Source organism: Mixophyes fleayi, chromosome 1 (assembly GCF_038048845.1).
Source record: "Mixophyes fleayi isolate aMixFle1 chromosome 1, aMixFle1.hap1, whole genome shotgun sequence".
NCBI classification, from domain to species: Eukaryota; Metazoa; Chordata; class Amphibia; order Anura; family Limnodynastidae; genus Mixophyes; species Mixophyes fleayi.
The window spans coordinates 75,069,758-75,086,009 of NC_134402.1; the positions used below are offsets into that span (position 1 = coordinate 75,069,758).

At 39.1% G+C, this 16,252-nt stretch overlaps 1 protein-coding gene across 2 annotated transcripts; it reads right to left on the reverse strand.

The window, feature by feature from the left end:
- Positions 1 to 432: 432 nt before the first annotated feature.
- Positions 433 to 16,181, reverse strand: CFAP96 (cilia and flagella associated protein 96). 2 transcript variants are annotated; one of them, XM_075189456.1, is made up of 8 exons: positions 16,120 to 16,181; positions 14,799 to 14,932; positions 7,234 to 7,453; positions 5,271 to 5,408; positions 5,115 to 5,190; positions 2,514 to 2,693; positions 1,316 to 1,482; positions 433 to 747 (listed from the first exon to the last, which is right to left on the reverse strand). In XM_075189456.1, exons 2-8 carry the CDS (start codon positions 14,893 to 14,895, stop codon positions 699 to 701), a joined length of 927 nt encoding a protein of 308 aa, XP_075045557.1. In that variant the 5' UTR covers positions 14,896 to 14,932; positions 16,120 to 16,181; the 3' UTR covers positions 433 to 698. The 2 variants fall into 2 exon arrangements, with proteins under 2 accessions (XP_075045557.1, XP_075045567.1); XM_075189466.1 differs by lacking the exons at positions 14,799 to 14,932; positions 16,120 to 16,181 and adding an exon at positions 6,464 to 6,497 and having other exon boundaries at positions 7,234 to 7,444.
- Between the last annotated feature and the right edge of the window lie 71 nt (positions 16,182 to 16,252).

Genomic DNA, 16,252 nt, shown 5'->3' on the forward strand with positions numbered 1-16,252 from the left:
AATCTAGCCCATAGTCTTAATCTGTTTGTCCAGCCTGCTGCAGAAGAAGTGACCGGCCAATTGGTACTACCAAAGGCAACATGTGGCAACATTTGTTGATCAGCTTAAGTAAACAGATCAGCATGTGTGATACTTTTCTAGAGAAGGAAGTCAATTAACCCCAAAAGTGCCACAGGAGCCTTGCGGTTTATACGTACGGTACTGAAATCTTCGTTCAATTTTGCTCACAGCAAAGATTTCACGCGGGACATTGCCGTGATTCCTCATGCGCGAGGCAGCACTTTGCTATCATTTCATTGCCCTCTAAAGCTGAAAGTCTGAGATTTTAGGCCACCTTGTTAGTGTGAATATGACACTCTGAAAGCAACATTGTTTTTCAACCAAGCAAAAATTACAGATTTCTACAATCTTTTAAAAGATTGTTATATGAGGCAGAGGATAAAAAGCAGACAACCCTTTCCACGCAGCTTGTACAGTCTCACCGGAGAATTGAAGTCTGTGACATCCATAGGCTTTCACTGAAAGTACTACTCAAGCACCAAATATCATTAGAAATAATCAGGTATCACTGAAGGGGGTTTGTATGTTATACCGCCATCAAACTTTATTTAGAAAAATATAAACTGTAAAAGAGACTGGATTAACTGTGTTGTCACATGTATTTTGGATGTAAATTATAGGGTCCACTGGGTTGGCATTTAGTATGACATTAGATTTACAGTCTTGTAGTTCGTTGGGTTCACTGACCTACAAAGAAAAGAATCAACATTTAGGTAAAAAATAAAGATTGAATTATTACTGTAAGTAATATTGATAAAGTTTTAACACTTAACATATGACGGGTTCAGAAAACAGTATTACAGCTGAAAGTAGCGCTTTGGAAGGAGGCAGGAGAGGTGTGTGCAGAGTCTCTCGGTTACAACAACCAAACGCTCCTAAATGCAGTTCTTTGGATCTATATTTTTCAGCTATAACAATATTCTTCAATTATTGCATTGGAGATAACCACTTTCTCTTCAAAAATTCCCAACTCACCACTTTTTCACTAATGCCCAACAAACAATTTTATATTTAGAACTTGGCTATTTAATCATTTGGACTTCCAGGTGATATAATGTGTGTCATTATAATTATGCCTAACTAAATAACTACATTAGCTGAACTGGACTAATGCAAATGAAGAAGCTGCTTATCCTGCTACACTGTAGCTATGCTTAATAGATCCTATGTGATTTATATTACAATATTGAAGGATAATTGCACATGTTTTCAGACTTGTATCTTTGCAATTGTGCTACATACGTATTGCACTTACTTTAGAACATGTGACGCCATAACACTTTTTATGGGGTAAGATTTGGACCCTGCTGGAGGCTGGAATGTCTTTCCTCCTTTGACTGCACTTTTTGTAACTGGTTTCCCATAAGAATCATTGGAATGAGACGGATAAGAGTCAAAGGTTCCAGCTTTCATGCCGCCAGGCTGCCAACAGAAATCACATGACAAATAAACTTACTCGGCAACACTAAACCAGGCTTAGGCTACCGGTGACCTGCCAGCTGTTTTGGAAGTGCAAGCTCAGCAAGTCTTGCATAACAAGTAGAGAGCCACAGGTTGCCTAGCCATGCTTTATCAGCCAAGAGAAATTACATGAAAAATGCTCAGTGAACAGCGACAGGGGGCATCTACCCACCCCCACCCCATGTCGGTCCCATAGTGGGCTAATTTGGGCTGGGTCACTGGGCTACCTGCATTTTTTTTTCTCTTTAAATAGTTCCTAATAGGCTGCTGAGTTGAGTCTTGCCCACTGGGCTAATATTTTCCAGCCAGGGCATCAGTCAACAATACCAACTGAACATGTGACCGTACACAGTATGAATGAAGCCATGCTTAATTAGACAACAGAGTACTCCAGTTATATTTTAGAACACCCCCCCCCCTCCCCCTTCCCTTTCCTACATTCCACTCTTTTTTTTATTATTATTAGTAACTGGAAAAGTATGAGAAAATTGTGTTACTGATTTTCCAGCAGTAATTATGTCAGTATAAATCACAACTTGCAACAGATATGCAATAAAATGCTATTGGAGGACGTCACTCCAAGTAATGCATTACTAGACAGTGCAACACTACTGGAATTGATGGTATGTTATACTTACATGGCACACAGTGTGTATTCACTGATATTACACCAATTTTTAGTTGCTTTTTTTCTCAGCATGTCAAAACTGTCAGAAAAGTGCTCAATAAGTAGAGTGTCAATTTTCAACAGCCGAAAAATCAATCACAAAAGACGCTTTACAAGTGCTCATAAAAGTCGAAAACTACCATGAAATGCTGGACGGCACTGCCATACGAAATTCATCCACTACCCTTGCTGCAAACACGTAAACAATCCATAAAATTGGTGAAAATGTTGAAAAATAAGGGCAAAAGTCTTGTTGAGTTGTAATTTGTAAATGACACCCACTAAGCTCTTAGTAAGTCATAAATATTGTATCATTTACACCTACCACTTTAGCAGGTGAACTTGGCTTGAATGGTTTTACGCTTTGTGTTTTCTCTGCCTTATTCTTCAGTGGAGGTAGAGGTTTGTCGGACCGGTAAGGATTCACATCAAAATATTCCTTTGGGTAAAGGTTTAGCCTGAAAGCACCATCTTTAAGTTTTGCTTTGTGACTTTCAAATTCTTTCTGCAATGAAAAATAACTATCAGATTAATTATGGTACAATTGTATATATACATGTTATGTGATAAATTCATACATTAGCAGATTATAACAGAGGGAGCTATACACATTTAGATGAAAAGGTCATATTATTATTCCTAATAATATTACATATGTTATTAAATACAATGACATTAAATAAACTTAACAGTTTCTTTGTTAGGCCCCAGGTAAATACTCTACAATACTTACATCTGTGACTATTTTAAAAAAAAAAAAAAAAAAATTAAACAAAATCCAGATATTTTCTATAATTTCTATTCGTATAACTATATTGTAGACAATGTAAATTATTTTATATAATTGTACACAAAAGGTAAATCACATTATAGGTCTCTTAAAAATGTGCTTGTGTTTATTTTTGTCAATGAAATACATTGAATGGTCATTGTGACCTTTGTATCTTGGTCAGAAATATTGAGCCTTCGCTACGCAAATAAATGGATGTAAAATTCAATGACTGAAGCAAGCACTAAGGGACTCGGTTAGGGCCAGATGCCAAGTTGGATGTACCCGTTTGTGCAATGAAAAATGCACAAATCCATATTGTGCATGCCCCCCCAAAAAAAAGCACGCATATGGACGTATGCAGATTGGCTGACATCTGACACTTGCCCCTGGGAATGTGGGCCTTGGGAGTGAAGCAGGGGTCTAACGTAGGCAGAGTACAGCAAGGACGTGTTCATGTAACTGCAAACAGATACAGACCCGCATAGAAATGCGTATACTCCAACCGGTAGCCGCCTGAAATATACACCGAGGATGATGGCTGCCAGCACTAGCTTGTCGCTTCTCATTGGCTGATTGCAGATTCCCCTCTGAATCGGATATGTGCTTATATGAATTGTTGGTGTATTTTAACATTCATTTTGTGCTACATTCATTTGCGATAAGGAATATTATGTCTGCTGTGTAATAGAGGTTTTTATTTTATTTAAATCAAACGGAATAGCAAATACATTTTTCGTTATCAAAGCAAATGATAAAACACTTTTTTTGTGGTTATGTCCTGGTTATGTGTATCTGGGTATATGTATGCCTGAGGTACACCTGGCACATACGCCAGTGACGAGATGCCTACGTCTCAGCTGTACGAGCATAAATACATTATTTTTATGTGTGGCTGTTAAGAGCACAATTATTGGATGCATATGCAGCCAACTTGACATCAGCCTGAACGTATCTTGAGATACACATGACCTAAAATACAGTGCTTATATACGTCGGGAGCTAGGATGCACAAGCCATCATCATTAAGAATAGGTAAACATGCAAAATAAGATACATCACCTAAGGGCAGAAGATACATCACCTAAGGCACATCTAAAGATACTTTCAAATCTAAAAATAGGACACATCTCTGAGGTGCATGCACTGCACTTGCACACGAACACTCCCGATCTGCATCATCAGACACATGCTTTTTGTCAGTATATGAATGCATTAAAAGCATAAAATTGCAAGAACACAATGTACCTGTGTGGTAAACACTTTTTATCCATCCCTTTCATTTGTTATTTAGCCTTAGCATCCGACTGCTTGACTGTGTCAGTATCTTCCAAGGGGGCAGATTCAATTAGTCACGGGGTCCCATAGGAACACATCGCTTATGTTTGCTCACAACTCTATGAGCGATGTTTCCTACCTGAAATATCCATCGGATGCATCATGTGACATTCCTAAGGAACCTCACAGCTTACTCTATCCACTCCTAATAGCCGTCAGGAGAATTTTAGCTGCTGTCAATATGAGATGGTAGACTTTTTATTCTTCTAGTTGGACAGTGTTGCATGAAAAGAAAAACAATGAAAGATGGAAAGAAAATAAAGACCAGGGAGTATATTAACTAAAGTGCGGGTTTCAAAGAGTGAAGATGTTACCTATAGCAACCAATCAGATTTTGTCATTTGCTAGAATGTACTAAATAAATGATAACTAGGGGCCTGATTCATTAAGGATCTTAAATGAAGAGGATTCTTATTTCAGTTTCCTGGACAAAACCATGTTACAATGCAGGGGGTGCAAATGAGTGTTCTGTTTTGCACATAAGTTAAATACTGACTGTTTTTTCATGTAGCACACAAATACTTGATAGCTTATTTGTACACTGAAATTGAAAGTTGATATTTGTGTGCTACATGAAAAAACAGTCAGTATTTAACTTATGTGCAAAACAGAACACTCATTTGCACCCCTTGCATTGTAACATGGTTTTGTCCAGGAGACTGAAATAAGAATCCTCTTCATTTAAGATCCTTAATGAATCAGGCCCTAGAATCTGATTGGTTGCTATAGACAACCTCTCCACTTTTTCAAACCCGCAATTTAGCAAATATAACCCCAGAGGTAAAAGCACAAAGCATTATTACCACATTGTCATTTTACCTTCATCAGCTCCCTAAATATGTCATAATCCTCAGATGAATACGGATAAGGTTTTCCAATAGTGAGGTTAGCATATCTGCAGAGAGGAAATCAGTAAAGTAAATGGGTAGTATAATGAGAAGCTTGCAGTGAAATACACATTCTGCAGACTCTTACCCATATCCTGTGCCCTGCTTGGGAGGGTTTGTGTACAGGTTTTTTCCTGGTGCAGTATAGGATTTCCTTGGTTTTAGTTCCGCACTAAAGGCTTGGATTGGACCACTTAGTGTACCATAGAAGCTGCCTTGTCCAGATCTAAAAAACAAATTCCAACAATATAATTATCAAACTAAATAATATAACAACATCACAATTATGTGGACTTATGAGCAACCCTCACACAGTTATAGTCTGAAAAAATAAGTTGCTGCCACTAATTATTTAGCAGGTTAATACTACTTCCTGTACCCCCCCCTACTGATTTTCCTTCTCATTTCATTACACTAGATCACCACCCCCTTTTTGTATGTTTGGTCAAAGTGTGCTTAGAATTGCCTTTGCCCGCAGAAGTGCAAACGGAAGGTGCAAAATGCTTCCCATTACACGTATCAAGATGAGACCTATCACCAACCTCGGGGGTGGTGGAGAATTAAAGTGAAATAGGCTGTGTATCCCATTTGCAATGCCTCTGTAAATGTGCCCATTGTACTACTTTATCTTAATTAAATAATCCCATCCCGCAAAAGGAAATCTTTTTTTTTTCCTGTTTCAGTGTAAAACTAGCACAAACAATTGGCATTTGGAAAGGAACACCTCTAATACACCCAAATCTTTCAATCAGCCCCTGCAGACATTGCTATCTTGGCCAGAAGGTCCATGCAGTTCCCTGTAAAACCAAAAGTAGGAGTGATGTCACAAACGAGAATATGTTCTGCAGTTTTACACTTTTGTAGTTCATGACTGAACCTTATCGTCTCCACAATTCTCTACTCACATTGCTTCTTCCCTTTGTTGCTGTACATGTCTCTACGCTTTTCCCCATCATGACTGACCACTGTGCATACTGTTCATCCCATGTCTTAACCATTGTTTTCCTCCAACTGACGTATCACAATACCACTGCTGCTATATATCCTCTGTGCCTCTCCATCACTGACTCACCTCTCCGATCTCTTCCCCCTCCTCTATATCAATCCCCAGTGTAACATCTATTGCGAACTACAAAATATTCAAGTGTGCAACAACTAATTTTGTGCAGATCCTACTTGTCCACCTTGCACAAAACAAAAAGCTGCTATCATGTCACTATCATACATTATAATGTTTAACACATTAATAAAAATGTGCTTTCCTGTATAAAGTGCACCTACCTAGAAGTATAGGTGAAGGCCTGGCTTCTACCACCTACAAGGAAGATTAAGAACTAGGAAGTGTAGCCATAAATGTGCCCGGTCACCCTCGAACCTTATTTAAATAAATCATCCTGCAAAGCAAAATCTCATTTTTATATGTGGAAGAAAATAATAAGCCTGCATTAAATAACGTACCCTGACTGCATTAAGTAATCATTGTCCGGATCCTCCTATCAGAAGATGAAAAATCTTACAACATCACAGATACTGCCATTTTTACGTGCTATGCGTGTCATGGTAAATTAGGCAGAATATTTGCGCATAATGTCACAAATCATTTAAACTGTGGCCCTACTTTTGTGCTGTTTGCTGTACCAGCCTCTTTGAATAGCTACATATTGTTATTTTAAAAATAATTGCTCATTTAACAATTCAAATATGGAAACTAAATTCTTTGTTGTAACAATCTAAATATGTAAGAACAATTTACTGCTACTGCTGAGATTATTATTATTTATTCATTCAATGTAATGATTGCTCACAGCCGGGTGCTATTTTTGAATAGCCCCAGGTACTCACCAGGAATAAAGTACATATGACCATGCAACAATCGATAACGGGCAGGTTGGTTGAGGGGCTCAGACCTTGCACTAGAACACAGGGATGTCACTTTTCATACATATTTAATATCAGATATCTGGAAGCCATTGAAGAGCGCATCTGACTGTAATGCATGAATAAAGAATACTAAGCTATGTTGAACTTTGCTACAGAGCTCTTAGACTTACGGCTTTTTTTCCCCATTAGACGGAAGGAATGATTTTCCCAGGTTCTTCCTGGCCTGCTGCATGCGATACTGTCTTCTTTGTTTGAATGGGTCAGAGTAAGCTTCACCATCAAACGTTCTTTTGAACTGAGTATCAAAGTAACCTCCTAACGTATTAGCCATAGATTTGGAGCCACCAGGAAGCATCTGCCTGTTCTTACTTGCTGCTTCATTAAACGGTTCTGAAAAATACATTTGTGTTATAAACAACAGATTTGAAAGTGCAATTTAAACTGTGATCCTGGATATTGCCGTGTATTAATAAAATCCAAAAGTAGATTAATGATTTTACAGCAAAATAAACATAAATAATTTATAATAAATCAATCCAATAAACATTTGATAAGATGAGTTGCTGTGATTAAAATATAACTGTTTTAATTTGATTACTCCTATTCTGAAAAACAAAATTCTAACCCAAACTCTCTCCCAAAGTATCGTCCCATCTCTCAGCTCCCATGCCACTCTAAGCTTCTAGAGAGACTTGTCTCTTTTCTGCAAACAACCTATTGGATCCTTCTTGGTCAGGCTTTCGCTCTGAGCACTCCACAGATTCTGCGTTGACTATGGTTGTCAATGATTTGATCACTGCTAAAACCATAAAGGCCATTACTCTCTTCTAATTCTCCTGGATCTCTCTGCTGCATTCAACACTGCTGACCACTCTCTTCTGTTACTAAACACTACAATCCCTAGGTCTTCAAGACACTGTCCTATCCTGATCTCATCGCTCTTTCAGTGTCAGTTTCTCTGAATCCACCTCTGTTCTGCTTCCTTTATCAGCTGGAGTATCTCAAGGCTCAGTAATAGATCCTCTGCTGTTCTCCATCTATAACACATCTATTAGAAAACTAATAAGCTCCTTTGGATTTCAGTATTATCTCTCTGTGGATGATACCCAAATTTATCTATCCTCTCCTGATCTCTCGCCATCTGTGTTGTCCCGTGTTATTGACTGTCTTTCTGCCATTTCATCTTGGATGTCATCTCGTCAACATTTCTATTTCTGTTGACAACATGACCTTAAATCCCAACCGCAAGCTCACTGCCTTTGTTCCCCACAGACTCTATATCTAACTCATGTTACATACATCTAAAAAACATTTCCAAAATACGCACATATCTTACACAAGTCACTGCAAAATCTTGAATTCATGCACTCATCATCTCCTGCATTGACTATTGCAATTCCCTCCTTACTGGTTTTCCCCTAAACAGACTCAAATCCCTACGATCTATTTTTTTTTTTACTTTGTAAAATTTTATAAAACCAATAAAATTTTTCCTATGGGGTACAAAAAGAAAAGGGAAAGGGAAAGACAATAAATTGGGGAGGGGAAAGGGGGGGTTACATAGTGTGTATGGAATACAGCACAAGGTCATAAAATACCATTTAAACAAATGCACACATTTCTAACATATTTCCGTACGTTTATGGAAAATAAGCAAAGAAACGAACATACCTAGATACAACCCAGATCTCCCCTTATGTCTAACCAGAACTATAATACCCACTTGACGAACTGATGTCTATGGGCTTGAGGGAATATGACTATTTCTCTGTTGTGAGGCTCGTATTTGTGCTCCCTCCCCCTCAGTCATGTATATGTGCCAAGCACGTCTCACTAGAGGAGAGGTAGCTGACGTATAGTAAGGTATTCCCAAGGTTTCCATTTCAAAACTGAAATTTATTTTGGAGATAATCTTTGATATTGGAGGTGGGTGAGGCTGCTTCCATGCCTGAGCAATAACAGCTATAGTTGCTATTAGAATTTGGCCCATCACAAATCTATTCCATTGCGGGATTGTAACTGGGTAATGGTGTAGAAGGGCCAATTCAGGGGATGGATGTACTGGGTGACGGAAGATCGCCTTGAGGAAATTAAATACCTCACTCCACAGGGGCTTTATTACAGGGCAAGACCAAATCATGTGGAGGATATCTCCTTTCTCTGAACAATTACGCCAACATGTCGGGAAAGTAGAAGGCCACATCTTATGCAGTTTTACTGGGGTAGCATACATTCTATTTATGAGTTTCACCAGCATTTCTGTATGGTTGAGACATTTGGACATTTTGAAAGAGTTCTTAAAAATACATTCCCAGTCCTCTCCTCACAACTCCAAATGGAGATCTGCCTCCCAATGGAGTTGTATTTTAGACTTAGGTGGGTCTGTTTGTGTTGTCAAGATATTGTACCAGGTAGTTATACTTGATCTATTGCTTCCCTTTGTCAAATTATTATGGAATATCCCTGGAGGAGGTCTTATTATTAATTTTTATTTATAGGACGCCACTAGGTGTCCGTAGCGCCGTACAGGGACAAACAAAATTACAATACGAGGAGAGACAGCACAGTACAGTAAACAATAAGCACAGTAACTCAGTGAGCTCAAGCCACAGCTAAAGGGGCGGGGGAGGGGAGAGGGGAAGGTCTGCCAACGACGGAGTCCAAGAGGGAGGGCAGGAATGACAGGGAGACCCCCAGAGGGGGAGATCTTTAAGTGGCGGTGTTGCGAGCCAGTGCCCGAGCTGTAGGTATTTATAGAAAACTCCTCTGGATAACTGATATTGGTCACTCAGGTGAGTAATGGAGGAAAGCGTACCTAAATCAAATAGGTGTCCCAACGTTAGAATTCCTCTAGCTGCCCAACCTCAGAGGTTTAATTCTACAATCTGTTTGGCTACAGCCTTTAATGATACATTTGCTGTGAGGCGAACAAATCCCACGGTGCCGCTACATAGACAGTCCCATACCGTTAAGGCATCGCTAGTGAGGATAGGCAGGCTGCTGGCAGAGGGTCTCCATTCTTTAGGTACCCATAAGAGGTCTAACTAGGGGGAATTTCGAGCTGCACGCCGACTCCCTGTAGATTATATAGCTCTTCATAAAAAGATACAAATCTGTCTGCAATGTCTTTAGGGTTGGAACTTTTGGAGCCTTCAGGGCCTGTAATGGACTTGACTCGATTACAAGCCTGTACTCCCCTCAATTTTCTTGCCAGCCCCCTACCCGCCCTATTTCCTGCTACATGAAACTTTTGATGCAGTTTTGACAATGCCACAAGGGTACGGGCCATGAGCAGTTTTTGAAGTTTTGCTTTAATCCCAGAAATCTGAGAACTCAGGACCCTGAAAGGGTGTCTCTTGTTCTGAGCCTCTAAATATCTGAACTTTGTTTCTAACTCTAACTGGTGATGTACCAGTTAGATCTACTTGCCCCTGAACATGTTCCTCCTCCAGCCTTTGCATAGACTCATGCACTACAAACAAATCATGGAGAGGCTTTGCAAACACTACTCTCCAAATCATGTGGATTTCCGGGACACTCGAGCTGCTCTTGCAGAGATCACAGAAATGATAGCTCAACTCCACGGGACAATGATAAAGATGGAAAACTTTCAAAAACTGCAGGAGCTTAGGAAGGATCTGACGGGCATTGACAATCTAGGCTCTGCGTAGCCTAGAAGCCACTTGGATTACCACCCCCCTAACTACCGCTTTAAGGGCGCACCAATACATGAAGATTGAGGTATCTTTGGGATCATTGGTTTGTATGTATAAGCAAAGGGACTCTGTAATTGTTAGCTTAACTTCTATAGAAGACAGCAAGTGAGTGTGTAGACACTATGGGCATAACAGGTAGGGGGGCTGGTTGACCTCCAAGTCCAGACTATCGGTGTGTGGTCCGACCAAATCATAGGGAGAATCTGGACTCTATAAATATTCTGTAATACCCATTTGACTGAAAGGATATGATCAATCCAGGAATAGGTATTATGTACTGTGGAAAAGTAAGTATAATCCCTTTTGTTAGGGGCTGCTACCCTCCAGACATCGTGAAGACCATATTCTGCCAAAAGTAGTCTACCAAAGACTAGTGAAGGGTGGTCTGGGGTCTGGGGGTGGGTTGGCAAGCCGGAATTCTTCAGTGCAGTTTGCATTCAGTTCCCAGCACACACATTAATCACTAAAAAGTCTTATAGGCTGGTACCATCTCTTCTGAGTCATTAGAAGACTCGACGCTGATGTATATGTTGTAGTAAGAAGGATAATCAGAGTTTTGTCACTGGAATTAGTTGATGTGGGAAAACAGTATTCCGAAGTGGTTTTCGTTCAAGAAATGATAACAAATGTATCCCTCAAGCTTAAAACATTGTCTGAGGTATATGCAAATTTTCCAAAAGAGTATTTGGGTGGGACATGGAGGTAGTATTAATGTACACCAAAAAATGTCCTTAACAAGCGTAGTAATGCAAAAACTTACTCTCATTTTGAAACCCAGGTATATACAGGTAATTTATAATGGTAATAGTAAAAAACAGGTAATAACAAGTCCCAACATAAAATGGAATAGCAGCAATAAGGATGTATTGCAGCCACTTGAACAGATTCTCAGGTATCTGGAAATAGGTGGAACAAGATCCTTTAAAATGGACTTGGAAATGATCCTAAAATTTAACACGGAAATAGATCCAATGATTTCATGTTATGCAGTTCAGAGATATTACACTGAATTGGTGTTACTCATGAGTTTTAAACATCATTATTTAAGAGATGGTTAACTCGAAATAGAATTAAAAACCCACGATATTGGTAATGAATTTATTTACCAGGGAGAAAAGTGGGAAGTCATAGAGTAAGCAGTACAGCAGTGGGACATGGAAATCCCCACTATTATTATGCAATGTTGCAAAGTTACACAGGATTGATAAATGCCATCAGAACTGCTTCAACATTACATAACGAAGAGGCATCCCAGGGAAATACCAGTGTGGTAAAAGTAATAGGATAGAATGTTAGAAAAAAACTTAAAAAAATAGTGAACATAGTATCATTTAAAGAGTTTAGATGGGTTTACAGTATCAAATGCAGGGGACATGAAGGCATTTAAAGTCATGGTACCTTTGGATTCCTTACTAGGTGATGACATCATATGGGTGACCAGCTGGTAGCAGAAGGTATCTCTGGCAGATGACAGAACTGCTCTTAAGAGCATCTGAAGGAACACAGAACAGCAGGATCCTGGACACAGATACGGCTGCTGCTCATGGAGAATTCTCATTTGTTTTTTTCCTCAAGTGTTACAGGACAGTTTTTATTTTTTCTGGACAAAACAATACCCTAGGAGGTGTGGGTGAAAGGTTTCATCATCTGTGCTTGGTGAGGCAGGAGAGAACAAGAGAGAACCTGGCTCTTTAAGACAACAGATTTGTCTCCCCCCCCCCCATGTTATACTTGGCTTCTTACACACACATTTGCCATATTCAATGTTAGTTGAAACAGGTAATAAGCACAGATGAGTCAATTTGCTGAACCTGCAGACCACAAATGAATGCTGACCGAGAACTAATAGATAAGTATAACAATTCCCAATAGGACCTTCAATGCAATGCAGAACAGTACTTTTAGCCTAGGGAATCCCGAGACAGGTGGTAGCTTCATTAGGCAAGGTGAAAAAACAAATGGATTCCCTACAGTGCACAAGGAAAAATCATTACATAGCAGATACCTTTCTCTCTGCTGTGTGTCTTGGTATTATTAAGAGGTGCACTTTATTTTTTTTAATTTCTTTTGTTGCCAAGTTAAAATATTGGCATTTCCAAATCTCAAATTCTCCTTTGAAAAAAACTGCTCCAGGTATGGGTGAAGCCAGGTTATGTGCCTGCTCCATTATACAACAGATGGAGAGTGAGCCCAAAGCTAACAAATCATACAGCAAGTCCTCTGTAAATGCTTCCAGCTTTGGGAGACTAAGCACTCTCACATTATTGCAACTCATTCTGTTTTCTTTGTCCTGCACTGTCTGCTAGTATCTTTAACTGTCTCTATAACATTCCAGTTAAGATGATGGGGATCCATTAGAGTCCTCTAGAGCACACACATGGTCTTCCAATTCTCCACTCAACCAGTTTATTAAAGTCCAGTCTTAGATTGTTTACCATAGATAATGTGTCTATCATCCCTATCAGAGTGCGGTGACCGGGCTAAATATCCTCTAGGAAAGAGTTTATCATTGTTTTCCTGTTCCTTGTCCATCGTCTGTGTTCCCTCATCCTGGTGTCTACCTCTTGTACAGGTAAGATCGAGTCATCAGCTGTCCCCCAACTGTAGGACATGTGCGATGTCTGATCCGTTACTTCTCTTCTTACCACTCTTAGGGGACATATCGAGGAGTCACACTATATATGGACTTCCCAAGACTACCCTGAAAGATGAGTCTGCTATGTCAACATTAGACTATGGGCAGGATGATTCAGCAGACAGAATACACGTCTGTTCTGCTTCACATTCTAGCTCCATCTCCAACATGTCTAAAATGTAACTGCTGTTTGCATTGGTGTATTATGACTCTTACTGGATAGTAAGTAAGCTTAGATCAAACACCCAGCTGTAGCTCAGCCTCTTCCACATCAGGATCCTGTGTGTCAAAGTAAGCAAGCAAATGGAATGTTTGATAGCACCTGAACATATGTATTGTAGATGCAGCAGGTAGAGTGGTATACAGGCCCAACTGATTAAAAGAAGGAGTGCAAGGTCATCTTGCTACATTACAGATTTATTTATTCATTTACAGTCTGTATAAAAAGTATTTTCTCTATGCAGATCATAATATTTTGCAGCATAAATAACTTTTACAAGTAAACAACCTTTACCATTCAACCCATAATCAGGCTTACTAGAAGGCAAAGTCACTTGGCCAACACTCATTTGTTACTTGACTTGACTCCTCCTGCACTGTAGCTTTTATGTAACTGATTGTGATGTTCCCTAAACTCTGCTTGCAGAACTAGACCGGGGGGTAAATGTATGAATGTCCGATTTCTGCAAGTCGCCGGAAATCGGCGAATTTCAGAAATCGGACAGTCATACATTTACCCCCCACCGGTTGTTTCTGCTGATTAAGCAGCATTTATTCCTAACTCGCTGACACATAATCTTGTCCCACGCTCTCAACTTCTAATTCTCACAAATGTCTTTCTATACCGGGCTTTTACAAATACTGGGGTACACTGGTTCAACACCCCACGTCTCACATTAACGTGCACACACACAGTTGTGGTCAGAATCATCTGGATCAGATGAGCTGCTCCCTCTCAGCAATAAACTTACACTATGGGTTAGATTTACTAAACTGCAGGTTTGAAAAGTGGAGATGTTGCCTATAGCAACCAATCAGATTCTAGCTGTCATTTTGTAGAATGCACTAAGTAAATGATAGCTAGAATCTGATTGGTTGCTACAGGCAACATCTCCACTTTTCCAAACCCGCAGTTTAGTAAATATACCCCTATGTCTCATCACTCTCTGGATCTCAATCTCAGCCTCGGGAACTTTACATGCTCCTATCTCTCCTTCTCAGCACTGCTCTCTCAACATTATCGCTCTCTTTCCACTGCAGCTCTCAATACTCTGAAGACTCCACTCCTGATTCTCACAGTCTGCTCAACTCTTTCCCATTCAGAGCGTCACACACTCCATTTAAGGGCGTTATATATGTTTAACTTAGCTAGAGCTATACTTACTAGAGCAAGGAGTGACATATTTGTCTCCTATACTGATGTAGCCCATTTCATGGAACAGACCAATCCTATCCATATCGGATTTTCCATCAGTAGGCATTGTTGTATAGTGCAGATATAACACACTGTATTGTGACCTAAGCAGGAGGACACAAAATTAGATTTTAAAAAGCAAAATCCAGAAATATATACAGTATATCCATAAACATAATTATAAGTCAATATGCTAATTTAGTATTATTAACATTTATTTATATAGCACCAGCATATTTTGTAGCACTTTACAATGGGAAACAAACACAATAGTAAAATGAGACTGGGTATTACAGACAGAGAGGTAAGAGGGCCCTTCCTTAATATAAATTAGATATTATGGCTGTTTATGTTTAACCATCTGCTTCAGACATTATTCTTTCTAAGATACTTCCGAGATCAGTCTTGTTGTCTCAAGTTAGTGAAAATAGAAAGAGGAATTATTCATGAAAAAGACAAAGGTTCATACATAATTAACACAAACTAACTAGTGCAGGTGTCACGTCTGAATGATTCTAGCTCCGATGTCATATACTCATACGGCTGGCAATACATATCAACATTTTGTTGATTGCAAGCTAGAACATAGATTTTTGTACCCATGACACTAGAGGTATGATTTATATATATATATATATATATATATATATATATATATATATATATATATAATATCTATGTCATAAAAATGTCATAGAAATTATAGTCTTCTTCATGTTCTATCCTGCTCCTCATTATGAAACACTAGCCCCCTAGACCTTCTGAACCATATCTTATTCAAAACTTGGGCTTGATGAAGCCACCTTTGTACTAGAATTGAGCTGTAATTGAGGGGAGTTATGTGAAAGGTTATCAAAATTGACATTCAAGTACATTTATAATGCCTCTATTTGTCTTTCACTATACACTGTAAGTAATATGTCTCTTATTTTATTCTGAAAGTAGAGATATATCCCATTGATTGTAATTTAGAGAGCTCCATGCCGATTCATAGGTTATTTATTTTAAACTAGCACATATTCACAGAGTTTAATTACCCTTAAATAATAATCTTATGTCAGCATTTCATTTGATAAAATCTCCAGATTTATAATTGAACAAATAATATATGGACTATCTGAAAAAATGTCTGGATCCGAATGGGGGCGACTTGTGGCAGACTAGTCTCAGAGTCTACTTAATATTTGCTCATGGCTGAGATGTCCATGGAAGTATAATGTTTTTCTCTTTTCAGGGGTTTAAAAACACATACACCCCAAATATCTACTGCACCCCCATAGACTGCTAATACCTGCTCCTCTGTGGCTCTAGCACCCTCCTCAGGTCTTCTGTATCTCTGCTCCTGATCGTTTGTTAACTGGTTGGCAAGGAGATGGACCAACGCATTTTACGGTTACGTGCAGACTCCCCATTTTTTCACAAAA